General features: G+C 33.9%; 4 protein-coding genes and 1 non-coding gene across 6 annotated transcripts; 3 read left to right on the top strand and 2 right to left on the bottom strand.

Moving 5' to 3' along the window:
- Window positions 1-125: 125 nt before the first annotated feature.
- LOC103844883 (cyclic nucleotide-gated ion channel 4) lies at window positions 126-5,502 on the bottom strand. Its single transcript, XM_009121708.3, has 8 exons — window positions 4,790-5,502; window positions 3,967-4,182; window positions 2,841-3,154; window positions 2,612-2,720; window positions 2,288-2,524; window positions 2,088-2,174; window positions 623-987; window positions 126-393 (listed from the first exon to the last, which is right to left on the bottom strand). Exons 1-8 carry the CDS (start codon window positions 5,402-5,404, stop codon window positions 240-242), a joined length of 2,097 nt encoding a protein of 698 aa, XP_009119956.1. The 5' UTR covers window positions 5,405-5,502; the 3' UTR covers window positions 126-239.
- A 5,914-nt stretch (window positions 5,503-11,416) lies between these two features.
- On the top strand, window positions 11,417-16,630 carry LOC103844885 (double-strand break repair protein MRE11). 2 transcript variants are annotated; one of them, XM_009121712.3, is made up of 23 exons: window positions 11,417-11,601; window positions 11,901-11,940; window positions 12,157-12,292; window positions 12,370-12,527; window positions 12,667-12,757; window positions 12,881-13,000; window positions 13,086-13,154; window positions 13,232-13,323; window positions 13,400-13,502; window positions 13,599-13,706; window positions 13,841-13,903; window positions 13,973-14,044; window positions 14,140-14,217; window positions 14,403-14,465; window positions 14,554-14,614; window positions 14,707-14,789; window positions 14,938-15,051; window positions 15,162-15,239; window positions 15,328-15,399; window positions 15,507-15,736; window positions 15,809-15,920; window positions 16,006-16,209; window positions 16,328-16,630. In XM_009121712.3, exons 2-23 carry the CDS (start codon window positions 11,933-11,935, stop codon window positions 16,358-16,360), a joined length of 2,148 nt encoding a protein of 715 aa, XP_009119960.1. In that variant the 5' UTR covers window positions 11,417-11,601; window positions 11,901-11,932; the 3' UTR covers window positions 16,361-16,630. The 2 variants fall into 2 exon arrangements, with proteins under 2 accessions (XP_009119960.1, XP_033138394.1); XM_033282503.1 differs by lacking the exon at window positions 11,417-11,601 and adding an exon at window positions 11,769-11,813.
- A 22-nt stretch (window positions 16,631-16,652) lies between these two features.
- On the top strand, window positions 16,653-16,725 carry TRNAF-GAA. Its single transcript has one exon. It is a non-coding gene; the product is annotated as a tRNA-Phe (tRNA).
- A 1,945-nt stretch (window positions 16,726-18,670) lies between these two features.
- LOC103844887 (chlorophyll a-b binding protein 3, chloroplastic) lies at window positions 18,671-19,845 on the top strand. Its single transcript, XM_009121714.3, has 3 exons — window positions 18,671-18,939; window positions 19,049-19,210; window positions 19,275-19,845. The coding sequence occupies exons 1-3, from the start codon at window positions 18,814-18,816 to the stop codon at window positions 19,782-19,784; spliced, it is 798 nt and encodes a 265-aa protein (XP_009119962.2). The 5' UTR covers window positions 18,671-18,813; the 3' UTR covers window positions 19,785-19,845.
- Window positions 19,781-26,258, bottom strand: LOC103844886 (myosin-2). The gene is made up of 23 exons (XM_009121713.3): window positions 25,977-26,258; window positions 25,259-25,815; window positions 24,909-25,010; window positions 24,668-24,811; window positions 24,423-24,573; window positions 24,278-24,305; window positions 24,023-24,191; window positions 23,872-23,935; window positions 23,740-23,753; window positions 23,568-23,652; window positions 23,378-23,481; window positions 23,149-23,287; window positions 22,952-23,070; window positions 22,708-22,860; window positions 22,521-22,610; window positions 22,361-22,438; window positions 22,070-22,228; window positions 21,776-21,961; window positions 21,352-21,693; window positions 21,023-21,266; window positions 20,819-20,934; window positions 20,534-20,746; window positions 19,781-20,457 (listed from the first exon to the last, which is right to left on the bottom strand). Exons 2-23 carry the CDS (start codon window positions 25,709-25,711, stop codon window positions 19,993-19,995), a joined length of 3,618 nt encoding a protein of 1,205 aa, XP_009119961.1. The 5' UTR covers window positions 25,712-25,815; window positions 25,977-26,258; the 3' UTR covers window positions 19,781-19,992.
- Between the last annotated feature and the right edge of the window lie 1,389 nt (window positions 26,259-27,647).

A 27,647-nucleotide genomic window follows, 5' to 3' on the forward strand; every position in this document is an offset into this window, starting at 1 on the left:
AGATCATCGGTGTGCAGCCCCATCATTTTCTTGGAAACAAGTTAGTCTTATTTTTTAAAAATGGTTTCTCATTTTAAACAGTAAAGGTTACAGTCTATATATCATCTATTTTATATTGGACTAAATGCTATCAACTAAAATAATATAATACGCTGAACGTCAAGATATATACTAAAAATATTATCATTTTATATGATAGTATAATAATTGTAGATCGATGTAATTTAAATAAGTATTAACTAATAATCATCGAAATCGTCAGGGTTGGGTTTAGGAGAGGTTAAGATTGCTGTGTAGAGCCTCAGTTTATCTTCTCCAAGTGATGCACATCTCGACAATGGTCTCCTCGGCCTTATAAACGACAGTGACGTCAACGTTAACCTATGCTTGTACCTATCACATTAACAAGAACATATGTAAACCAATTCACACCTAATTCCAGTTTAAACCCAAAAAGTCAGAAAGGTTTTTGAATTTGTAATATTGTTTTTAAGCTATTTATTTATTCTTAATTGACTATGTTTCTTCCCAAATCCTAAAACTCCAAAGTTGAAAAGAAAACATTTCAGATGTTATAAAGTTGAAAAAGGGAAATTCATATATTTCAAGAAATGAGACGTACCTCCTCCAAGCAAGCTGAACCGCAACCGCGGCCCAAGTTCGCCACCCAGGAGAATAATAGCGGGCACTACGTTTGACTTTCTCGTTGACAAAAGTGTAACGGAAATGTTGAGTCACGTACTTAACATCTTCAGCGTCCAGTCCAAACGCTTCGGTTGTCTCGAGCGTCACGAGCGTTGACGTAGACGGCGGTAGCCTCTCCACGAAGGGTCGTCGGAGACACCACGAGAGAAGCTCGTCACCACTAAAATTACCCGGACCTAACATGCAACAGCTTCTGACGCCATCTCTTAGTAACTGACTACTCTGAAGATGGCCTCTCACTACGAACAACATTCTCTGAACTGCATCTCCTTCTTTTTGGATCTGCACTTCCAAACATTTTTACTTTGAGTTCATCGTTGAGAGATTTCTTGGATCCCACGTTACCAACAGCTGGATAATTTTTGGGGGTAAAAACTTAAACGATTCAGCATTTTTTTTTTTGCATTTGTTTTCCTTCTAATAATAATATTGGGATTTTATGTTGGTATCATGCTACAATTGCTACGAAGAGTCACATATATCTGTGCATTGTTTTCCTAACTATATAGATGGGCTTCACGACATTGAGCACATAGAGCATCTCCAAAAAGATTTTTTATTTTAGAGTTTGCAAAGTTCTATATTTGAGGTTCTAAAGTGTTATTCTCCAAAAGTAAAACTTCAAACTCAACTTCAAAATTATTTGTAATTTACTCTATTTGTCATAATTAATGTAGATCCATAAAACTTTTATAAATAACTATAACATATATAAAGCATAATACAACAATACTAATTAATAAAATCTTACACTAGAATATAAAATTATAAATAGAAATACAATATATTTACATATAACACAAGAAAATACTACATTACTCCTTAAAATTATTTATGTAATGCTTCATCTTCGGGTACACAAAATTTGTTTGGATAATATTTTAGAAATTTTGGAAGTTCCGGAGCAAATTTACCAGACTATTAGTGTTGTTGTAATATTTAAATGTCTGTAAATTTTTTTTGTCTTCATGTACCTTTTCACAAAGTTTTATTATTAAGTTTCTTTTGTAATATTTTTGTTGTCTAATTCTAGTTTTAAAATAATATAAATTTTATTTTTAATTTTTAATTTAATTTTATGTGTAAAACTTGAATTTATAAAATAAATCTGAAATAATTATGAGATAAATTTTTTTAAAAGATTAGAAAGAAGTAAACAAAAAAAATACTTAAGAATCGTAAATATGATGTATAATTAATTGTAAGGACCAAAATGTAAATAAAATATAAAATTTCAAATTTGAAGTTTTGGGTAGTGAAAGTTCTCTCTCCAAAACTGAAGTTTTAAAATTTCTTTTTCGAGAGCAAAACATTATATATATGAAGTTATAGAGTTTGTTTTGGAGATGTTGTAATCCTTAAAATGGGTTAAAGTTACTTACGGTTTCTCCTTTGGTGAAAATAAGTGACTTCACACGATCGCATATATTCTCGAGTACCAAATCATCCATATGCTGAAACAATGGAACCTAGAAGAATGCAAATACTCATCGACATCAATTATCTATCTCTCTCTATATATATATATATATATATTATTTTTTCTCTTAAATTATTGATTAATTGTAATGGCCAATCTGACCTGCCGGACTAAGTCTAAACAAAGATGGTACTTGATGTCTCTTCTAAGACCTTCTGGAAGGTTTTGAACCATCTCACACTCGTCTACACCGCGCATAGCAGCCCATCTCTGCCGCTCATAGTTGCGGACTCGTTGCCTATACCCTAATGGTAATTGTCTCTTCTTCATCCACCACTCTATGTTCCTCATTTTCAGGTGCATTGCTTGCTTCTTTGAAGTTGTTGCATGCAGAAACACCTACATTTATATATTGGAGACAAACTCTAATTTCTTAAGTAATGATATTTTAAAATAAATGGTAAGAAAACAAGCTACTGCCATTACCTTTATGTTACCGATCAACATGGTAACGAGAAGAAGACCACTTGTTAGAACTATTATATTGAAGACAACTTCAGACCACTCTGTTGTGCTCTCCAAATTCCCAAATGTGCTGATTAATTATATCGATCAAAAAATCAATTGAATGTTTCTTATATATTCAGTATTGGTAGTTCTATATACATACATAAGGAAAGGGTTATGTAAGTGGAATATGTGAACTGTGAAATACCTGAGAGTCATGAGACCCCAAAATATAGGGAAAAGAATTTTCTCCAACCGGCTTTCATTGCTCACAAGTTGAATGGTCCATTTATAAGCACCATAAGTGTAGTTAGTGTTGATATCTAAGCAAATGGATCGTGCTTGGTTGTTTTGTGCCCAAGCCAGTCTAGCCCTGTCAAGGACCATCTCGGTCGTGCCATAGTACACTGGTTCCTTACATGACAACATTCTTAGGTCGCATCCCATTGTGCTTTCACATTGTTCTGTAAGACATTTCGCTGATCTTTGGACCCCTAGCAAGTACCAACATGCTCCTGCTGCCTGTAGTTTAGACATATATATGAGTGATTACTATTGTTAATTGACGAACTAATAGCTTTTCTTGCGGATTTTAGTTGATTATTAAACAATTTATACGGTTTATGATTGATTTAGGAAAACTAAGAAATTTTCATACGATGTTAGCTAAAAGGTGCTGATGAGTCATTGAGGGACAACCGGACAACTAAAACTCTAAAAGTGAAAACGTGAATATGTATTTGGAAAAAAAAAGCTAATGATTGCATAATTTATTAGTTAATCCTACGTAAAAACCAATGCAACTTGTGTCTAATTCATTAAATAATTTGATTGCGACTTGTGTGATTCAGAGAATCATACCTTCTTCCTAACAAATCTTTTCTTATTTTGGCATTTTCTGATATATTTAGAAGACTCCCACAGCAATGGAAAAGGTCCATGTGAAAATATTATAGGTAACATCTTAAATAATCTCACAACCAAAACCATATAACATAAAATTACCTGGCACCTGAAAATTAATTATTTCCCATATCTTATTAGTAATTCACTTTACAGAATCTACCCACAAACACACACACACACACAAACATATGCAAAACAAAATTTCGCAAACATGCATTATTACATGACTGAACTTGTAATCTATTGATGAACAAAGTGAATACAAAGTATATAGTTAGATTTATTAACAACTGCTCACAATATTTAGATGGAAAATATTTTTTGACAATGCAGATTGACTTAGGATTAGTTAAACTATAGTTGAATTTTGTATCTTAATTGTTGCCATTTTAGTAAGTAATAGTTCATGTTTTATCAAAAAAACTTACATGAGCAGCGACGAAATAAGCGATCATGTTGAGTGCGATTCCCCACCAGACGGTGCCGAAAATGTAACCTGATAAAGTAGCGTTTTGACGGAGATGGCGAACGGAGTGATAGATCTTCGGTAGATATTGGAAGAGGAATGTTACAAGCAAAACTGACACCACTAAAGTCACCGAGCCTCTCTTTAGAAGAGAAGGTATGACCACCCACAACACCACCTGCTCTCATTTTCAAAATAATTTATAAGTAAATTATTTAAACCAAAAAAACAAAAAATGTACCAAACGAAAAGATAGGATGAAAACGAATATGTATTATTTAATTTGGTCCACACACGAACATGATTAGTTTAGACTGAGTTTGAATTCTTTCAGACCATATAATTAATTATCCAAGTTTTTTTCCTAGATTAGTCAGTTTCAGACCATATAATACAAGTTTTTTTCCCTAAATTAGTCAATTTTATTTGAGTTCTAGATTTGATTCCTATGTTTGTGCCTTTAAACAAAAGTTGGTAACTGTCTCAATTATTAACTCACAAGAAATCTCTCTTACTTAGTTAATGTAGAAGTATTGTTATATGTTAGTCACTATGTATAGTAGACTTTGCATTTGCAGCGACTGAAGTGTCTATATAAAATTAAACATCTGCCTTGAGTCATTGACTAACGTATACATAACAAAAGTGCCTCAGAGTACAACTACTTGATTATGATTATTACTGCATATTAAGTAATTACATACGATGATGAGATTAATATGTCGTAGAAACGAAGAAAATAATAATATATCGTTGTAGGTAAATAAAAATATTGGTTAACTAACCTGAGGTAATGGTAAAATGACGAAGAGATCGAAGAAGAACGTCCCTTTCTTCTTAACGTAAGGCGGAGCAACTCTTCTACTCGTACGGAGACGTGTCTCATCTCCTTTATTAGTATCGCCGTCGCTATCTCCGCCGGGGTAAGGCCACCGGCGAGCAATCTTGAACTGAATCCAAATGTTCCATAAGTGCAAAAGATCGGTCATGGAGCGCACGGCAGTGATGGAGAGAGCGAGCCAACCATCGACAAGGAGACACATACATGCATCGTTCACCGATATGGTGTAGAGAAAAAGTGGGTCTACGAAAAGGCCCGTCGCGCACACAAGGAGAAAGACTTTGTTCCATTCTTGAACCAATTTGGATCTCGGGTCAAGTATTCGACCCAACACCATCCATTTATTATAGCTACTCGATGACCCGTTTCTTCTTCTTATTCCGCACGTGCCCCCCACATGTGTCTCTTCTTCTTCCTCCTCCGCTTCCTCAAGTTCTTCCATCTCTTCTTCTTCGTTCTCCTCTTCGTCCGTCGTGTAGTCTTCGTCTGAGTAATATCCTATGCTGCTTGAGGCGCGTGAGACGCGTGATGCACGTGTGAATTCTTGCTCGGTTGCCATGGGAAGTACTAACGCATGCAAGAGAGATAGAGAGAGAGAGAGGTGATAAATTAATAGAATGTGAAGTTCTACAATGAAAATAAGTTTTTGAGAGAGATACGTCGTCTTAGATAAAAAGGATATTCTTATTTTTTACTTAACTTACCATAGTACCCTTGTGATTTTCTTGTTGTTTTTTTTTGACATAATGATTTTCTGAATTTTTCTGTTATATTTTACTTAAGATTTTTCTTTTGACTGAATTTTATTTAAGCATGTTATTTATGGATTATACACTTACTTATAGCATTTATAAAAACAACTAAATAGAAGATAAAAATATATCAAACATGCGTTTTTGATTTTGAGATACCATAAAAATAATTTACTAATATCTGTTTAATATATTTATAGAACTTTTATGACAACCCCTCGTTGAAGATTCTTGTTACTTTCTTCCGTCATCAAAGTTTTCTCCCTTGATGATTTTGAACTCTTTTCGTTCTGTTCTTGATTTTCTTTTTCTCTTATCTTTGTTTTTGGGTGTAAAATTCTCTTATCTTTTTATCAGAGCTTTTTGTTCTATATATACTAGAAGCAAACAAAACATTTAGATGGCGACTATATATATCCTTGTCGATTCAATAATACATGAAGCATTATTGATCCTGTTAAATTAGTAAAATAATAGATCTCGTTATATTAGTAATAAATGGAGTACGATTGAAACAAAACAGAATTGTACCATAAGCTGATACGACAATGTCAGAAAATATGAATTCGAGAATAAGTTACAAAAAAAAAAAAGAATAAGTACTATGCATGTGTGCGTATCTATATAATGATACGCTAATTACAATAGAATAACGGTTTTAACAGTGGTTACACACACAAATTATACATTACTCTTTTTTCTCTCCGCTGGTTGGTTCTATACTCGTAGATGAAATGGTAAAACAAATATGTGTTGTTACAATGGATGCATATATAAGCGAAGCGCCTCGTAGGCATTCGGCTCATTGTATATATTGTTCTTTGTTATCCTCTAATTTACTCACTGGTCGTTGGATGATACATTCGTTTTATTCAGTGTCCATATCAAACAAAATATGTTTTCTTTGGGTCCGAATGTATATAATACAAAGTTCTACAACCTCTATTTTCTACAGGTAGAATAATTATAGAAGATAAATATTATGTACGAAAAAAATATTCTAAAGTTTTAAGACTGAAGATATATCTAACCACATTCTTAAACATGGGGTAGTTTATTTCAGAATAGAAAATGAGTTCATAATTGAAAAGTGGAAGATAGAAAATATGTGTGTTGGCTAGAGTCACATGAAGTGTTCATTTTTGTTGGGTAGTAAAGTATTTTCTGTAATTGAGCTTCCTTGTTCACTATATTCCAACATGGTTATTTGTCACTTCTCAGAATATGTACATATCTTGCATATGTCAATTCTAACTATCACTCTCTACCGTATCCCCACCTCATATTCTCTTATCTCATCATATTAAAATATTTCAGACCGTTGTTCTACATATTCGCTGTAATTTACGGATATTATTATTTTGCAGTCGACATATTGTCCTTGGCATATCTTTGCTTCGTAAAATCTCCCTCTATTTTTTTTTGGTGGCAGTAGCACTAGCAGAATTTGAAGATTTTTTTAAAAAAACATAAAAACCAATCATCTAATCTACTAAAATTGAAGTACAGTTGAGAATTAACCCTTATTTTTTTCTTTAATATAACACCTTATGCCATTGTCTTTTTGTCATTTAACTACATTACTAAACGTTCATAAATCAGTTGACATAATAATACGACAATTTAACCATCCCTTACCAAACCGGATCTCGGTTTAATTTGGAATACAAGCTGTTTACATATAATATAAACCAACTCGGTCAACTGAAGACATGAGCTTATAACTATCCATATTTTTATAACCTGAAGATCATCACTATCAAGGAAATGTGATTCATCTAAATATTGTTTTCATAAGCGAAAATAATCCTTTATATTTTGTTTCAGTGATGCATAGTGATTCCGGTTTTCTGTACAAAAGTACCGTACCAAGCATGCACAAAAAAAGATTTTGTAATGCATGTATATACTCGCATATATACTATTAAAGCAGAATTCTATTGTCTTTTTTACCTTAGCTTGCTTTTTTTTTTACTAACATTGCATGTTACATTAAAGACAATTAAGTAATATTAATAACACATCTATATTGGGTCATTCTTTTCGGATCCAGCCCACATCAGTCTCTCTTGGTCCATTTGAGCCGATTAAGAAATCAGATTCAATTCTCACAATTTTTTTTCCTTTGGGCCATTGAGTCCAAGTTCAAATAATTTTTTTTCAACTATTCTTAATTACTTTTTTTTTCTTTTCTTAATATAATTTAAGCATTCATAAAAAAAATTGAACTTTTTCATTGAAAAGTATAAATCTTTATTAAAGTATATAATTTTTTTATTAAAATATTAACCACATAATAAAATTAATTTATCAGAGTTATACCAACTTAATTCATTAAAGAAATAAAGTTTAATTTTTTTTAACATAAATAGTTATTTAAAATAAAATACGATAAATAAAGATAAAAAATTTAAGTCTTTTATAAAATAGAACAAAAATATATGAAAATATGACATTTACTAAATTTTTGTCAATTGAAAAAAAAATCCGCGCTTTTAAAGCGCGGGTCAAAATCTAGTATAAGGTTAATCTTATTGTTTACAATATTTTCCGGTGTATATATTACATTACATGCTAGTTATATACTGAACTGATAATTTCGTTCTAATTTATCTAAATTAGGTGTTTTCCTACACCATATGTGCAACAATAATTTTTTTAAAAATTGAATTTATATTTGAAAAATAGATATGTATATCTAAGACTATAAACTTATAATAGAGTTTTTATCTATTTCTTTTGGTTAAAATATATTAAATCAACTTGTATAAAATTTAAAAATATTGTTTGATATAAGTTTTTTTAATTATCAAAAATTAAAACTAAATAGTAATTTTCTAAAAATTAGATATATAAAAGAAGCTAATGATATTACGCTAAAATTTTATAATTTTAAATATTCAAAAAATTGAAATTTTAGTAATAAAAATTATATAATTATAAAAATAAAAATAAATAATATTTTGAAAATTTTAAAATATGATTATATTTTTATTCTTATATTATTAGTGTCATATTTGAATAAATTACATTAATGATAATGTATAATTTACTACTATATTCTAAAAAGCTTACAAAAAATATAAATTAGCATTAAATGTAATTACCCATATCATATTTAACCATAAGTCATGTTATCAATTTAGTATGTCATGCCTGACATATTTATTTGCTGAAAATAATTGTAAAGAAGACATGTGTGAAATCACTTTACAAATAGTTACAAAAAATGTATTGGATATAGGTAAACACAAGAGTAAATGATATTCCTTAACATCTATTATAATTAAGCAATCAAATATCTAGATACGATTCAAATCATTCCATATCTCCTCCTAATTTAAGCTATCACATTTCCTAATACAATATCAATGATGTCAAAAATAATACAATATCAGTATTTCAAATAAAATTTGCATTTAAATTAAAATAAATTTTATAAATAGATTAATATACAATTAATTATATAGTGGCATGTATAAAATATCTATCTTATTAAAAGAGAAACATTGTGCTGGACATAACCTTTATTTTGTAAATTTTAAATTAAATACTTATTTCTACTTTATAGTTAAATCTACACTAAATCACTAATATTTCTTTATTTATATTACTATCAATGTTTCCAGGCAATATACTCAATTTCTTTGTAATACTATCAATGTTTCCAAACAACACTATAATTAATCTTGTGTCAAAACAATATAAAATATTAGATTTCATCTTTTTAATAATTTCTAAAAAAATTCTTTTAAATTATTTAGATAAATCAAATAAATTAAAATTGAAAAATTAAAATAATTATAAAACAATGAAAATAAATAGAACTTATTTTTAAAGGTTTAAATAATAAAAAAAATTCAATGAGTAATATATTAGTTAAATTAATGGATTATTTTATTTATATTTCCTAAATAATGGTTATATCATTTATTTAAGTAACATAATAATTCAATAATAGCCATTACATAAAATATATATAAACTTTTTGCATTGTACAATAAATATAATAATAAAAATAATTATGAAAAATGTTCAAAATATATGTTATTTAGAGAAAAATGCTTAACATTAATGGGTAACAACAAATTTAAACGATTATAATATAAACAAAATTATTAACAAGATAAATTTTATAAAAAGCTATTATAAATTAATTAAGCTATATAAAAAGGAAAAATATGGTCAAGACATATTTCTTTGCGATGGTACGGAACGAGGTGGTACTTGTGATATTTCGGCATGGGACACATTTTATTTGGCAGTTATTTTGATGTTAAATACTATTGGATGGGTTACGTCGACGAGAAGAAAGATATAAAATAGAAAAGGTATGAAATCCTTAGCTCCACCGCATGTTAAGCATACGAGAATTGAGTTTGACCAGAATAAGGAAAGTAGTTCCAAGTTAATCTGAGACTGAAGTTGGCCTAGTGGATGAGGGCGTGGAAGATGGTCGGATCTCATTTATATGTCTGGGTTTCTCGGCCTGGCATCCTAAACCTCACGTTAATGATGTGCCCTGGAGACACGGTCGCCAACTCTCCTAAAAGACCTTTCTTTCATGTGATTGGCGTACATAAATGGGATCTCCAATAGCTAGCCGAAAAATTGCATAGGGTCAAGACGCAGTCGGGCGCCAGTGCTTACTCAAGTGCCCCCCGGAACCGCACGGAATGGTCACCTATTACACGGCATAATAACTCTACCTTTATCGTTCTTAATTATTTTATATCTACCATTTTATTTATCAAAATTTTGTAAAAACGTCATAATTTCATAAAATTGCAAAACAGTGAACTTTAAAATTTGGATTAAAAGGTGACAAATTATGAAACTATAAAACAATTTAAATAAAATTGGATTACATATCGGTCATCCATCGGTTCAATCGTTTAGTCTCGGATTTTAGTGACTTTTTAAATATGTATATTTCTAAAAACCTGAATTGAATTATGATTAACCGGTTTGACTGTTCGAGTCGAATTTAAAAGCACTGATTTAAAAATATATTTTAAATATATAAAATTCTTACAAATTAACAAAATATGTGTTAAGTTACTAATAACTTTTTTTTATCATAAAACATTTCGTGCTTGCACAGCATGGATCAAAATCTAGTATAACTCTTAACATAACTTATAAAGATAGTAAGAAGTTCTTACTAAGAACTAAGAACAAAAATCAACTTACTAATAAGAACTAACACTCGCACGGACCTGTAGGTATGCTCTTTAAACCCTAAGTGTAAAACGAACCTGCGGGTCATGCTCTTTAAACCCTAAGGGGGGGGGGGGGTGTATTCAATATAACATTTGAGGTGATTTGATTTTTAATGGAGTTTTAGATGATTTCAATAAGTTGCATAGATTTAAGTGATTTTTGTTAAACCACTCTAGAATATAACATAAAACTATAAGATTTGGGTTTTAATTTTTTTAACTAAGAAATTTTACCCAAACACCTTAAAATCACCTGAAAACTTTAAAACTCCACAATTTAAAATATTTTCAATAACAGTAGATTTTAGAATACTCTACCAAATGTTAAGTTCAATAACAATGAATTTTAAATGAATTTTTAAAATTTATGTTTGAATAACAGTTGATTTTGTCATTTTAATAGGAATTATTTAAAACTCTCGGTTGAATAAAGTAAAAGAAACTCGTGCGGTGCTTTAATGGGGCAAAACAGCAAGCCCATTTTGAAGATTGGACGAAATAGAAAAGCCGAAACAAACAGTAAGCCCATTTTGAAGATTGGACGAAATAGACCTTTTTAGTTAATACTAAAATATAATGTGCTTTCCGAGTATTAAGTCTTTAATAGAGGATCAAATACTAAAAATGTGTTGTCGTTCGTCGTCTCCCTAAATTGGTCCGTCAGGCATTCTCTCTGGCCTTTAAAGTTCAGTTCACTCCGATTCTCAGTCTCGTTTCCGTCGGATTCTCTCTTTCTGGTGACCGGAGTTCCGCCGCTTGAGTTTAATCCTATCGAAGACAAGGTTAGGGTTCTATTTCCACTCTGCTGAGAAAGTGAGAAAATTGTGGAAACAGTCCTACTACTGATTCAAAACTTAGTTGTTTTTTTTATGAATCAATTTCGGACCTGGTTTATTGAATTTTTTATTCTGAAACGAAACATCTTTTTTTTTTTTTAAATGTAAAGGGTTTAGGGTTTTAGAAAGAGCGTTTGCTGAATCAACACCAAAGAAAAGTGACCCCTTTAGTTATCTCAATAATGGATTCAATCAGTGATATGTTTGTTTGATTCTTCACTGAGAAACTTCCTTGTTATCTTCAGGTTTACAGAAGTGCAAGCGCTTCCCATCAATCATGTCTAGGTGAGCTTTTTGGCTTTGTTTTTCTTTCCTGTAACCCAACCAACAAATAAACAAGATTTATTTTGTTCAGTATTAACCAAAAAAAAATGACCTTCTTTATTCTCTTACTAGTTAAACATGTTCTTTAACTCATTTAAGATGTTGGCATCTCTACATCAATTGTTACTTTTTTTTTATTGTTTTCTAGAATTGAGTGTGTTGGTGTATGGTTGACAGAGAGGATTTGAGTGATACTCTTCGGATACTTGTTGCAACTGATTGCCACTTGGGCTACATGGAGAAGGATGAAATAAGGCGCCACGATTCCTTCAAGGCTTTTCAAGAGATTTGCTCTATTGCTGAGGATAAACAGGTTTTTCATTTTTTTTTATCCTTTCCCTTGCCACTATTTTCAGTTTCTTCTTACTTTTTCTCATTATTTTCAAACAGGTGGACTTCTTACTCCTTGGAGGTGATCTTTTCCATGAGAATAAACCCTCTCGAACTACGCTTGTTAAAGCCATTGAGATTCTTCGTCGCCATTGCCTTAATGATAAACCCGTCCACTTTCAAGTTGTCAGCGACCAGACTGTCAATTTTCAAAATGCGTGAGAGACTCTCTACTCTTTTCCTATTTTACTCTTAAAACACTATATTGACTCAATATGTGCTCTCTTGTACACTTCATTTTCTCATAGTGTGGATTTTATCAATCTACTATTCCTTCGCCTTATTTTCTTCCTACAGGTTTGGTCATGTAAATTATGAGGATCCACACTTCAATGTAGGCTTGCCCGTCTTTAGTATTCATGGAAACCATGACGATCCAGCTGGAGTGGTACATTTTCATTATTTGGTTATGAAAAATTCATTTGAATATGTTTGGGACTTGTTTATTTCGTGAAGCTTCTTCCTTAAGCTTATTATTTCGTTTTTTCTTTTCTGTGGCATCTGGCAACAGGACAACCTTTCTGCAATTGATATCCTCTCAGCATGCAACCTCGTGAATTATTTTGGAAAGATGAATCTTGGTGGTTCAGGTGTTGGCCAGATTTCTCTCTACCCTATACTTATGAGGAAGGTTGGTGCGAAGAATTTGTAGCCTGGACACTTGTCTGGCTCCTCCGTGGTTTCTTGGATTAACATTTAATCAAATTAATATTCAGGGTTCAACAACTGTGGCTCTCTATGGTTTAGGAAACATCAGGGATGAACGTCTCAACAGAATGTTTCAGGTAATCCAGAGGATTCCTCACCTTTTGCTATACAATTGTTTATTGTGTTAATTTTTATTGCCTTGTTGGTTTTACAGACCCCACACGCTGTCCAATGGATGAGGCCTGAAGTTCAAGAAGGATGTGACGTTTCTGACTGGTTCAATATTCTGGTGCTTCATCAAAATAGGTTGATCTCATTGCAATAGTATATTAGATTCTATATCAGAAATTTTGATTTTTTACTCATATTCTATGACTTGCAGGGTGAAATCAAACCCCAAAAATGCAATAAGCGAGCACTTTCTTCCTCGGTTCCTCGACTTCATTGTGTGGGGCCATGAGCATGAATGCCTTATCGACCCCCAGGTCCGTTTAAACTTTGATTCTTGGAGTTATTGCATTTAAAGAAGTGTGAGGCACAATGTGCATTGTCTCTGAGATAAACCGTTTAAATTTTTGAAGGAGGTATCTGGAATGGGCTTCCACATCACACAACCAGGATCTTCTGTGGCAACATCACTGATTGATGGGGAATCAAAGCCAAAGCATGTTCTTCTCTTAGAAATCAAGGTTCTTCAGCTAACAATCTGAGACTTTATCTTTACTTTGATCGTATTGCTTAATCTACTTGCCTCAAGTATGGGTTTTTGCTCTTTTTCAATCAAGCATGTAAGCCTGAGTAATTTCAAATATATGACTTGCAGGGCAATCAATATCGTCCTACGAAGATACCTTTGACATCTGTGAGGCCTTTTGAGTATACAGAGGTAAAAAAAAAATTCCTTATATGTTATGGCGGTGAGAGACTTCTATGCTTACATGTATTCAAAATGCAGATTGTTTTAAAGGATGAAGATGATATTGATCCCAATGATCAAAACTCAATTCTCGAACACTTGGATAAAGTGGTAACTATTCAATTTTCTCGTATTTCATGTGGATATTTGTTTTTCTCCTGCCTCTTTTTTGATTATACCTCTAATAATATCTACAAAATTGTTAGGTCAGAGATCTAATAGAAAAAGCAAGCAAAAAAGCTGTCAACAGATCAGATATCCAGCTCCCCTTGGTTCGAATCAAGGTAATTTGTTTCCGGCTTCCAAGCTTCCTTCACACCGCTGCAAGTTCTAGCAACTCTCACATAATTAAACCTTTATTGTCCAACAAAAGTAGAGGCATGGACACCCACCCATAGCCACAAACTCATACTCTAGTTGTTTTATTTCAATGACCAAAAAAATACTGAGATCAGGTTCAATCTTTCAGGTAGATTACTCTGGATTTATGACGATAAATCCTCAAAGATTTGGACAAAAATATGTGGGAAAGGTACCTAAAAATTAGTTGGTATAACTTGATGTTCACCATCTTTCTTCAATGTTTGGTTAACTTGTGACAAATTCTGAAACAATTACAGGTTGCAAATCCCCAGGACATTTTAATATTCTCCAAAGCTTCTAAGAAAGGTCAACGCGAAGGTAGGGGCATTCGACTATCACAGTTGGACAATATTGTTGCGTTTTATCTAATGTGATTTGGTTATCATATATTTCTATCTTCCATTTTACAGGCACCATCGATGATTCTGAGCGGCTCCGTCCAGAAGAACTGAACCAGCAAAATATAGAAGCACTAGTAGCTGAAAGCAACCTGGTACATCCGCAACCTTCTATACTTATGATTGTGTTATTGGCTTCAGCCCCTGTAGAACTTTCACCAAAGAATGATATAGACTTGATTGAATAGATTACGAAATGTGCTTGAATACACAACGGGATAATCACTCTATCCTCTTTTGCAGAAAATGGAGATCCTTCCAGTTAACGATCTTGACGTTGCTCTTCAAAATTTTGTGAACAAGGATGATAAACTAGCTTTCTACTCATGCGTTCAGTACAATCTTCAAGAGACTCGTGTATGTACTTTTTTTTTCGGTCACCATTGAAACTAAGTTCTACGTAGGATATAGTTCTTACTCGGTAGCACGATTGTTGTATTTATGATGTTCTCTTCCCATTTTTTCAGGGTAAACTTGCAAAAGATTCAGATGCCCAGAAATTTGAGGAGGACGATCTGATTCTTAAAGTGGGAGAGTGCTTAGAGGCAAGACGATTTAATTTCAGTTAATTTATCTTGTAGATTGTGGAAAGGTATAAAATATCAACCTACTAGTTGCACTATGTTTGTGCAGGAACGCTTGAAAGATAGGTCAACTCGACCCAGTGGTTCCTCACAGTTTTTATCCACTGGATTGACATCAGAGGTTTATATTCTCTTTCTAAGAGTTTCCTTGCAGTTTCTGACTTCACATTCATCTCTGTCATGACGTTGCTTTCTTACAATGCTGTTTTCTGCCTGAGATTGGTACAGAATTTGACGAAAAGAAGCAGTGGCATAGCGAATGCTTCTTTCAGTGATGATGAAGACACGACTCAGATCTCTGGTTCAGTGCCTGCCACTAGAGGACGGAGAGGTTCATCCACTGGTACATCTCGTGGCAGAGCTAAAGCCCCAACCAGAGGAAGAGGCCGAGGCAAGGCCTCAAGTGCGATGAAGCAAACCACTCTTGATGGTTCTCTTGGTTTGCGCCAGTCTCAGAGGTATTTTTTTGTCATAACGTACGGGTTTGATTCAGCTAGCTAATGTCATGTCCGTGATTTTTCTTTCATTAGATCTGCTTCAGCTTCCTTCAAAAGTGCTTCTACCATTGTAGAAGACGATGTAGATTCTCCTTCAAGCGAAGAAGCAGAGCCTGAAGATCTTAACCAAGTTGACAGCAGTTCGGTATGAACAATTCCTACATTGTTATTCATTTGTGCACTGCAATTAGTTCGTCTCATCATGATTCTTGTTTCTATATCAATTAAAGGAGGAGGAAGAGAACACTAGAGGCAAAGGACGGAAAAGACAAGCTACTACTAAGAGAGGCAGAGGTAGAGGTACGGTGACATCAAAACGTGGTAGAAAAAACGAAAGCTCTTCTTCACTTCATAGGCTGCTCAGTAGCAAAGACGAAGACGAGGACGAAGATGATGAAGATATTGAAAAGAAGCTAAACAGATCTCAGCCTCGGGTATGTTAATCACATCTATGTTTTCCATTTTCTTTGCTGTTTCGGGCTCGTTAGTGAGTTCAAGTTCCTGTTTACCATATGATATTTGCTCACTTAGTTGTATGATTTGTAAACGTAGGTTACAAGGAACTATGGAGCTCTAAGAAGATAAAATGGCAAGCTCTCCGACGTCCCAGCTCACAACGAAGCTTTATAGTGTGTTCTCTTCATTTGTAGCGACTTCTCACGCCAAATAACGCTGAAAAGAGCAACCAAACACTGATGAGTCTTTGTGAAATGTGTAGTGAGAATTTTGTAGTGTACTTTTTACCGTGCTCTTTTTGAGTTTTGTTGTTGATCAATGAGGAAATATATTTTATATCAGACATCTCCGTCCAACATGGTTTGTGTCAGTAATATGTAAAGAGCGATCTAAATATAATGTTTAACATGGAAAACAACAAGCGGGGATAGCTCAGTTGGGAGAGCGTCAGACTGAAGATCTGAAGGTCGCGTGTTCGATCCACGCTCACCGCAACTTTGTAACTTTTGTTTAAATTAATTTTATATGATTTTGGTTAATATGAATTATTATTTTAGTTTTGATTTACATTATGAAGTTACAAAGTTGTATTATATCGAAAAAGTAAATGAATTTTTGTTTAAAATTAGCTTATTTGAGATTTTGTATTACAATGTCATCTTTATATTTTATGTATATTTTGTATGAATTAGTGAAACATAAAATTTACTAGGTAGACTTTTGGCTAATTTAATAGTATAGATTTATAAGGTTTATAATAGTTTTAACAGCATTTTCATATCTGATCCAGTCTCCATGTGAACTGGTAAATTTGGTGATTCGTATATATCCGGTCTAGAATTAGTTGAAATCTGATATATTAAATAATCTGAGAAAATTATGTAAAAGCCCAAAAAACCTATCACTAACATGCGATCCAATATTGGTTAACCCGATAAAATCCTACATAAAGCCTCATGATATTGTTAAAAAAATTGATTCAAACTTTTGACTCAAGCTCTAAAGCTCGGAACTAATACTTTTTCAAACATGAATCTTGTTTAACTTAGGTATTTCGATCATATTCAAGAGTTTATACTAATCTTTAATGTGTTTCGACAATAAATAGAACCTCTTTCCAGATTTTCAAATGAGGTTCTATATCATTTTTTTAATATAATGAAACGTATAAATTTTATCCATAATTATATATATTAAAATTTTCTATGATTTATGTTTAAATTTGTGTTTAGAATTGCTTTTTGTTATTTGAACTCTATTTTTAGAGATATCGGATAATTCTAACTTGAATCTCTTTATTTAACCCGTTTGTTTAACTTGTTTTAGCTAATTGTCAGCAATGCATTGATTTATTTATAAATATTCTGACTTACAATATTTCTATATTCTAAATCAAAATTAATTATTTCACATTTAAATATTTTTAACAGTTTAGATTTTAAAATTAAAATATATTGTAAAATATATGAATATGTGTATATTATAAATCAAAATTAATTATTCCAAAATTAAATATATTTGAATTTTTAATATTTTAAAATATATGAATATGTGTTATGCAATTTTAGATTATAAGATAACTATGTGTTGTTCAGAAAAGAAAGTTATATAATCAACAACATTTAAGGGAACCAGTTCAACATATATATATATATATATATATATATATATAATTTTAGCCAATATAATTACTTAAGAAATGAATGTATGTGTAGCCAATATCTGGGTATTCGAGACACCGAAGATCCGGAATACCAATATTTGAGTGGCTACAGATCGAATCGGATAATTGATTATTTGAACGAAACAATCGGATCATGAATACCTCTAAGAACCCGGATATCCGCTTCGCTTCCACCCCTATCTGCAACTGTTACTTTTGTTTCCAAGAACTGAGTGTGTGGAGTGATACTGATACACTTCTAATACTTGTTTGATTGCATGCACATCCATGGCCGCAAACTCATATACTGTATTTGTTATATAAGAATATTCAATGGCCAAAAGACAAAAGATGCGGTTTAATCTTTCAGGTATATTACTCTGAATTTATATACAATCACTCTATATAGTCTATCTTGCATCATTAACTGCCAAGCTTTTTAGTTCAAAAAAATAAAATAAAAATTGCCAAACTTTTGGAGCTAACAAAGGCTTGATTTATTTTGCTTTATGCAAGTCTGAAATGTCTGAAGAACTAGCGGACATTTGAGCGAGTATAATTTAATAAGTTGAATAATATGCTTGTCAAACTAAATGTATAATCCAAAGACAAGGGGAAGACGCAGTTACTTTTTTTTTCGTAAAAAGGTTAAAAATTTAAGGGGAAAAGACAAAAAACAAAATATGGATAAAAAAAGAGATTGAGTTAGAGATTCTTCAAATCCAAAACTGTTTCCTGATTGGCTAATCCCAACATCTAACTCTATCAATATCCCATATCTGATTCTCCCGTGTCTTCTCATCCACAAAACACTCACTTTAAAACTCAAACTCCCTTAGATCAATTCTCCACCAAACAGCAAAGAAGAAGAACAACACCACAGAGAGAAAACAAACGTTCAAAATCCTAGAGAGACTCAATGGCTTCAACATTCATGAGCTCAAGCAGTGTTTTGACCCCAACACCATTTCTTGGACAGACTAAAGGCTCCACCTTCAACCCTCTTCGTGATGCTGTCTCTCTCGGATCTCCCAAGTACACTATGGTTTGTTTCTTTTTGTCATCAATCTCTTGTTTAAGTTTAAGAGTTTAATCTATTATGCTGTTAAGTTGGTGTCTGATTTTCTTTTATTTTTTAAACTTGACATGTGAAGGGAAATGATCTTTGGTACGGACCAGACAGAGTTAAGTACCTAGGACCGTTTTCCGTCCAAACCCCGTCTTACCTCACCGGAGAGTTTCCCGGCGACTATGGTTGGGACACCGCCGGTTTATCCGCAGACCCTGAAGCCTTTGCCAAGAACAGAGCTCTTGAGGTTAGACTCTTAACTCTCACTCACTCAATTGGGTAAACACTAATCACTAATCGCCATGTTACAGGTGATCCATGGGAGATGGGCAATGTTGGGAGCATTAGGTTGCATAACCCCTGAAGTTCTTCAGAAATGGGTCCGTGTGGACTTCAAAGAGCCGGTCTGGTTCAAAGCCGGTTCACAAATCTTCTCTGAAGGCGGTTTGGACTACTTAGGCAACCCAAACCTTGTCCACGCCCAAAGCATTTTAGCCGTCCTTGGCTTCCAAGTTATCCTAATGGGATTAGTTGAAGGTTTCCGCATCAACGGTCTTGATGGTGTTGGTGAAGGCAATGACTTGTACCCGGGCGGGCAATACTTTGACCCGCTGGGTCTCGCGGATGACCCGGTTACTTTCGCCGAGCTTAAGGTGAAGGAAATCAAGAATGGAAGGTTGGCTATGTTCTCAATGTTTGGCTTCTTTGTTCAAGCCATTGTTACAGGAAAGGGTCCTTTAGAGAATCTCCTTGACCATCTTGATAACCCTGTTGCTAACAATGCTTGGGCTTTTGCAACAAAGTTTGTACCTGGTGCTTAATTTTTTTAAGTCTTAAAATGTAATCCTTTGAAATGATATGAACATAACCTTTCTTGTTCCTCTGCAAATTACAACACTCTATTTGCTATGCACATAAAAAAAAAGAGTTCCAAAACAAATACATGTATCTCAGCTGAATCTACAATGATCTGGTGATTGTGTTTTACTAATACAACAAACAAACCCTAAGCGAGTGGTGGAAAACCCCTTAGCCTCTTTTGCCCCACCATTTCCGATGACGACCTTTATCACTATGGAGTCTTGCTTTAGTCTCTCTTAATCTAGCTTTGTAATCTTTCTTCCATGTCTCAAATCTTAGCTTCAATCTCTTGAACTCATCTTCTGGATGTTGCTGCCCGTTTGGAGTTGCCTGCGGTCCACCTTTCACCTCCACAATAGCTCTAGCATCTTCGTCGAAATTGAGTCTCCTTTGATCAAACTCTCTTGCTAGATGATTAACCGCGTTCAAACTTCCGTTGAGTTCCCTGATTCTGAGTTCTGGAGTGTTCCCGTTGCTGAACTTAGTTGTGGGAGTTCTCACTCCGGGAGTTCCAGTAGACATTGTGTCCTCCGAGTCATAGCCGAAAGGTGACATCGATGCGTCTTGTCTTCCTCCTGCTTGACCTGTATTGTTTTCTGTAGCTAGACTCTTTCGAGCAGCAGCAAGACTCATCTGAGAGAAAAAGGAAACATTTCTTAATCTTTATTTTATGTTTGTGTCTTGAATCAGTCAAGGATGAGGAACTAACCTGCAACGATGACATTTGTTTTTGCCAAGTGTCCTCCATCGACTTCATCTTTATTTCATACTCTGACCATCTCTCCTCAAATTGTCTCAACTGATCTCTCAATGCTGTGTTTTCTTCTTCCTTCTGCACTAAAGCTTCTTCAGATTTCAAAACCCGCTTCTGGAGATCAGACATAGCTGATTGTTGAACTTGGAACCGCTCTACCGGCAAATCCTACATCACAAACGAGAGAGTGTTATAGTGTTTGATTCAGAAGTGTACAATTTTTCTTTTGATAGTAAGTACCTTGTCTTCTGAAACCCTCCTGCCTCCTTTCCTCTTTGATTTAGTCGTCACATCGACAAGTTCTTTCTGTCTTTGCATACTGTTGAATCTTTTCCGAGACAACCATCCACGGACCGCTGCAAGAGAGATAAAAGAATGATGAGCATTAAGATCCATATATTCCACATTGGATAACCTAAATTTTTAGTTCAGCAAATAAGATACCAGATTGCAAGTTTATGACTGCAGTCAACTCTCCTGCACTAGCTTCAGAAACAGACACCGCATGGATCTTTGCTTTAGTATCAAACATTCTTCTACCATTTTCACCTCGTACATATGACTGAAGTACCAATGCTCCGTTTCTCATATTTTGGAAGTATTCACGAGACAGGCGACCACGGAGATGCTTTTGTAATCCCACTATGCCTTGAAGAACTTTCTTTCTCCTATCTTCAAAGACACCAATCTGTGAAAAAATTGAATTTGAAGCGCATAAGAATTGTGTAAAATCAGGAAACAGCCTCTAAATCTCTGCGTAAAGAGTTACTCACTTGCCCAGTTCGTAGGTACAGTTTTGTGTACCCAACTTGATACATTTCAGGATGAACATCATACTGTTTCAGAACAGCGATTGATACGCTCAAAGGATCCTGAGAGACCTTTTTGTCTGACAATAGGAAACCATATCTTCCTGCAAACTCTTGATGTGTCAAACGTGTAGGATATCCAGATCTTGATATTCTAACAACCTCCAACACGCCACAACATCTAAGCTGTTGTAGGACAAGATCCTCTTCATAAACTCTGGGAAGCTGCTTCGAATTTGGCTTTATGCATCTAATGAAGTGAGGGGTTGTGTTTTCCAACTTGTTCATCAACTTGAAAAGTTGACCCTGTAAAGAGATAAATAACCATATGAGGGATGCAACGTGAGTTGAGAAAGACTGCAAAACTGCATCATTCAAGCCTTTTTACCTTGAACTTAGTCCCAACAGTTTGATTTGTGGAGTCTGATAACATAAGCGGCTTCTGATATTTGCCACGCATTTTAGTAGAAAACAATTTCAGCAACTGGCAGTCGCATGATGATAAAAGATTGATAAGATCAGCAGGCAACGGATCCCTGTTCTTTTCCAAAAACCCATTTGTATCGTAGAGAACCTGCAAACAAAAAAAAATTCATTCAAAGAACAACCCCCATAAGTACAAGAAAAGCTGTACACAATCAGGATGTAGAGACTGGTTTTTGATCTAAGGGGATCAACTGACCTCTCCAGCATAATGATTAACTCTGAAGGCTCGACCTCTCTCTCCTTTGAAGCAAGAGTTGGTCTTCAAATGTTGCTTGAGCTTGTTTGCAAAGGTCAAATCAGTTGCTTTCGGAAAATTTGATTCCTCGTCTAGTAGGGTCAATAAACCAATGGGTTTCTGCAGAGGCAAGACATATGCAAGAGATTACTTTTTTAAAACATGCAGAAAACGTCCTTATAACATAGAGCAAACTAGTAATATATCTCTTTCCTTCTTGAAGCAAATAAAACAAAAGTGGACACTGATTACCTTTTCAATTAGATCTAAGCACTCTTGATTGTCTACAAATTCGACCTTGGTCCAATCAATTCCATCCTCTTCATATTCCTGAACAGAGAAGAACAATATTGAATGGAACAGTATAGCAGAAAGCACACACTATCATATCATTTAGACCAAAACAAATCACCTCTTGTTCAAGTTTAAATAAATGCCGGTTGAAGTGTTGCTGCAACCTTTCATTTGCATAGTTTATACAGAATTGTTCAAAGCTATTATTCTGAAACCAAAGAGAAACAAATCATCGTCTCAGGAGTCAGGAGTTCAAAGAGAACGATAGTAATAAGAAATCTAAAACATGTATGGGTACTACTAACCTTAAATGATTCAAACCCATATATATCAAGGATGCTTATAGATCTCCCTGTGAGTGATTTACCGACTTCTAATGCAATGTTTATTTGCTCAACAAGCCAGTCGAAAAGGCTTGCATAAATAAATTTTGCTATTCCATCCCTCATGTTGGTTGCCTGCAGGTAAAAACACTCCAGAAATTTATACAGTACCTTATGATAGATGTACATGTATATAAGAATCAAGCTTATGACTATTAGACGGTACCTGCCGCAACGTCAGTTTTTTTGAAATACAATCTGTACCAGCTTGAAGTTTACGGGTAGACAAAACCACCATAAGCTCTTCTGAGTTGCACCCCATTAACATAGCGGCATTGGTGACAGCTGTAAGAAATAGCAGCCAAGTGTCAAGAAAGCATCACCAAGTCACTGTTTTTGATGAATTAAGATAAGAGATTCTACCTTCATCTGCGACCACCTCCACATGATTTTCGTTGTCAGTAACTCGGAAAGATACATTCCCTAGCCACAACACCGCCGCAAGCAATGCAAACACACGCTCCTGATGTTCTTTAGGGATTTGAACAATGTCAAAAGCTTCCTACAAAAGAAGAGAAAAACCATAATAAAACTTTGGCATCTTAACCATGGAATCAGAAGCAAGCAGGGGAAAGAAAAACAGAAAGATTACAAGTAGCTTGCGAAATTTCTGAGCATCATCAACACGGTCGATGGTCAAGCAATCACTCTGGTTTAGGTAGGTATACTCACTTGCTGTTTTAAGCTTCAACCTCTCTACAAATAAAACCATTGTAACGATAGTTTAGCCAAGACAAAGTAAGCAAATATTTCATTATTTCTACTTCAGTTTGTAATGTTACCTTTGAGAACAGGTGAAGCACCTGCACAGAACTCATAAAATATGTGGTAGGATCTTTCGCCATTGCACAGCTGAACCACTCTTGACTGGTCAAAGGATACTACTACCAGTCAGTGACCGATGGCTTAGTGAAAGTCAGATGAAAAAGGATTCTCAATAGAAACAAAAGTTACCTTCTCTAGCAGAACTGTGCGCATTTACCAAAGAGTAGTTATGCAAAACATGGAGAAGAAGACAAAAGAAAAAGTGAGCTCCCAATACATACAATATGATAAACAATGTATGTATGCTTAGATTATACTCACAAGTTTCAAGTTTGGCTCCACATATCTTTCCCATTGCACTAAAATGAATTTCTATGAGTTTACCCTGCGCCAGTTAAGATCTAATGTTCAACTTCTCTATTAACATGATAATAACTTGACAAAATACGGAATGGAGAAAACTACAACTCACAAATCTGCTAGAGTTAGCATTTCTTGATGTCTTAGCATTTCCAAAGGCTTCGAGAATGCAAGTTGTCTTGAGGATTTCATACTCTACTCCACAGCTGCCTCCACCAAGAGCTGCCAAATACTGCATTGCAAATTTCGCAGTCTCAGTTTTCCCAGCACCACTTTCTCCACTGCAGAAACATTTTTGATGTAAATACCAGAAAAAAAACACCTCACGTATACAAAATAATCCAGAAATATACAAAGCTACGCGTACCTTATAATTATAGACTGGTTCTTCTCTTCTGCATGTAGAAAGGTTCAAAATGTAAGTGCCAGATTACTCAGTGGAAGACCGATTAGGATTACTGAAGTCATGTAAATACAAAAAAAAAAGCGTGATTATAAATGTGTCCCCTCACCTCTCATCATCTCATCATAAGCTGCACCTGCCACAGCATATACATGAGGAGCATCCACATCCTTCTTCTGATAAGCTGAAATGAAATCATCTCCGTATATGTCAACGTTCTTGAACGGATTGACCGCAATCAACACCGGTCCTGCTTTGCTCTACGGGAAAGAAAAAAAAAACGCCAAGTTAGCTATGAAAACTCACAAGAAATCAAAAGAGTAAAAGAATTATTTGCAGCAGTAAACAACTCACATAAATAACGTCTTGCGAGTATCTGACACGAAGGTTAAAAAGAACAGAGGGTTCATTTAAATAGCTAAGCTGTATAAGGTTTTCAACACCTTCCAGAATATCTGGGTTTGCAGGAAAGAGATCTTCAGTAGACACTTCCACAACCTTTGGTAGCAACAAAAACCACAAGATTTGGATAGTCAGAAGGCAGAAACTTTTCAATTTCATATGGAAAGTGCAACAAGGTTACAAATAAACTTACATTTGCAGTGGACAACATAACAAGAGACGTATCAGCAGCAGTAGACTGTATCTTCCCCAGCTGCCACTGCCCATTTGCAACCCGGCACCAAACTCGAAGTTTCTGGAACACAAAACGAAACAAAGTTCTAGATCTCATTTCTTAGGTAGAAAAGTAAACACAACTAGGACACCTCTACCAAGAGAAAACGTATTGGGCCTCTTCATCATATATGCTTCCACAAAACATTCTGAGAACAGACTTTTGTTATGACAAAATTGAAAATCTCACTGCTCAAGTTACACTAAAGACTCTCATTCCTTATCTGAGATGAACACTCCCTTGGAGATAAAATTCAAAAATCAATTTACCTTTTTAATGAAATAGTCAACATTATCGTTCCACTCAGGTTTCTGCTCCTCCACCGGACTAACCTTAGCAGCAGCAGTTACCTTCACAACTTCCTCTTCCTCCTTCTCTGCAGCGTAAGGAGACTCTGATACATAACCAGTCCTCCTCATCTTCTTGCTTCCGAAACTCTTCCTCTTAACTCTTAAATCCTTCTCTTTCCTCCTCTTCCCTTCCGCTTCAGGCTGCCTAGAAGAAGCAACACTCCCGCTCTGATTCTGATCTTCAATGACACTAGAAACACTAAAGTTGGCCGGAAGCGAGCGGCGAGCGGAGGGAAGACGAGCCCTGGAGGTAGGGCGAGAAGGAAGCGCCGGAGGGATATCTCGAGGCTGCTGGTGGCACTCATCTTTCTGCCGGAGAGACTCGAGCATCTCCTCTAGCGAGCTTTTCGCTAGCGACGCAGATAACATCATTTGGAGTCTTTTAACGGACAAGCAGCCTTCCACGCTTCATAAACCCTAAATTTCACAAACAGGTGCAGTGAACGAGGAACGTCGTTTGGGGAAACAAACACAGCCTATTTAATAAAAAACAAACAACATTTCAGAAATTCAGCGCAGAATCTCTCAAGAGAAATTCAAAATCTCGAGGGCTCCTCCATTTCTGGTAAGAGATTTGGAAATAAAATATAAAAATAAAAAATAACAGATTTTGACTAAACGGGAGATCAACAAAAACCTGCTGGTCCCTTGCACGAAGGATGAAGAGAAAATGATTTGAAAAGCGGAGCACACGAATCGTTTCCTGAGGTAAACCCTAATATTCTCTTCTTCTTCTTCTTTCTTGTGAGAAAATGATGATTTTTTTCTCTGCAACTTTTGCTGCTTTTTCTATTGGAAAGAGCAATGAAATAAATCCTCTCTTCTTCTTCGACCAACAAACTAATTTCAAATTTTTTCCGTTTTCTTTTTTTTTTGGTTGTTCAGACAAAAGATGGTCCAATTTGAATTATATTAATGACTTGATTATATATTTATATATTCGTAAGAACGTTGGTCGCGAAAATAACGTTGCTGCTGTCATCTGCATCACACAGAACGCTCTTGTCATAAAAGAATACTAGATTTTGACCCGCGCAGGCGCGCGGGTGTATATTTTGAAAAATATGTTGATATTTGTTTTTCATGTAATTATTAGGATTTGGAAAAATGAATCCGAGGAACATAACCGATACCGATCCAAAGATATAGTACCAAACCCAAACATAAATTGATTAAATATTCTAATTATTCAAAATTTTGTTATTTAGAGAACCAAATCTGATCCGAACCGAAGTATTTGGGTATCCGAATTTATCTAAAAATAGATTTATATACTTATATATATTAATTATTTTTAGATTTAACGTATATAAAACATCAAAAATGATACTTTTAAATTGGTTTAAATACTTGAAAATATATATAGATAGTCAAAAGTAAATATCTGAAATAGTTAAAGTATACTCAAATCACCAAAAATACTTAAAATAATTATTGATTTCGTATCCAAAATTTTAAATCAAGCCAATTGATATGTTAAGCTTAAGTATTATGACATATGTTATTCAAATTTATACGTAATATATTATTTTATTTATACATTTTGAGAAATTTAAAATATATAATGATTTAAGACTTTAAAAATAATTTAAATTAGTTATCCAAACCCAAACCAAACCCGCAAAGATCCAAATCGAACTCAAACCAAAATTTAGAAACATTCTAATGAGGCTGAAATCTTTGACCCCGAAAACTCAAAATACAAACCGATCAGAACTAAACCCGTATGGGTATCCAAAAGCCCATCCCTAGTCATTATTATATATCGTATTTTATCATCATATAATTAATCGTATTTTATATGTACCATCATATAAGTAATCATATAATTAATAGTATTTTATACATACCATCATATAAATAATTACATATATTATATTTTTAAAACTTAATATGAAATATGAAAACCATAATTTGAGTTGGTATTTCAAATTGGGCTTTGTATTATATTTTTCTTATATATATTGACAATATTTGTTTATAATGGTTATTGAAAAATAGTTTAGTAAAAATCCATTTTTGAATATATGTATATTTTTGAATCAATTTTTGATATAAATCAAATTTGAATTATTATTTTGATTTGAAATATGTATATAAAGTTTAAATTTTGTTTTATGGTTAGTTTAGAAAAAAAATTTTTAGGGAATTAGATTGACCCATTTTGGTATATTTTAAAAGTGGCCTAGATAACTTTCAATTTTTTAAAAAAACATAAGCCCATTACTTTTTTTTCTTAATACTACTATCCTTGTTTTCAAACAAAAATATTTTTTTTTAAAAGACTGCAATCCATGTTTCCAAACAC

The sequence above is a fragment of the Brassica rapa genome, chromosome A10, assembly GCF_000309985.2.
Source record: "Brassica rapa cultivar Chiifu-401-42 chromosome A10, CAAS_Brap_v3.01, whole genome shotgun sequence".
Classification (NCBI taxonomy): domain Eukaryota; kingdom Viridiplantae; phylum Streptophyta; class Magnoliopsida; order Brassicales; family Brassicaceae; genus Brassica; species Brassica rapa.

Coding starts and splice junctions, on each gene's coding strand:
- LOC103844885 (XM_009121712.3), top strand. Junction 12,528..12,666: donor ACTGTCAATTTTCAAAATGC/GTGAGAGACTCT, acceptor TTCTTCCTACAG/GTTTGGTCATGTAAATTATG. Junction 13,503..13,598: donor AATGCCTTATCGACCCCCAG/GTCCGTTTAAAC, acceptor AAATTTTTGAAG/GAGGTATCTGGAATGGGCTT.
- LOC103844883 (XM_009121708.3), bottom strand. CDS start 5,404: ATGGCAACCGAGCAAGAATTCACACGTGCATCACGCGTCTCACGCGCC. Junction 4,183..4,789: donor TCATTTTACCATTACCTCAG/GTTAGTTAACCA, acceptor AAATGAGAGCAG/GTGGTGTTGTGGGTGGTCAT. Junction 2,525..2,611: donor TGTTGATCGGTAACATAAAG/GTAATGGCAGTA, acceptor ATATAAATGTAG/GTGTTTCTGCATGCAACAAC.
- LOC103844887 (XM_009121714.3), top strand. CDS start 18,814: ATGGCTTCAACATTCATGAGCTCAAGCAGTGTTTTGACCCCAACACCA. Junction 18,940..19,048: donor GATCTCCCAAGTACACTATG/GTTTGTTTCTTT, acceptor TGACATGTGAAG/GGAAATGATCTTTGGTACGG. Junction 19,211..19,274: donor CCAAGAACAGAGCTCTTGAG/GTTAGACTCTTA, acceptor GCCATGTTACAG/GTGATCCATGGGAGATGGGC.
- LOC103844886 (XM_009121713.3), bottom strand. CDS start 25,711: ATGATGTTATCTGCGTCGCTAGCGAAAAGCTCGCTAGAGGAGATGCTC. Junction 24,306..24,422: donor TTATGATGAGATGATGAGAG/GTGAGGGGACAC, acceptor TTCTACATGCAG/AAGAGAAGAACCAGTCTATA. Junction 21,694..21,775: donor CTGTTGGGACTAAGTTCAAG/GTAAAAAGGCTT, acceptor ATCTCTTTACAG/GGTCAACTTTTCAAGTTGAT.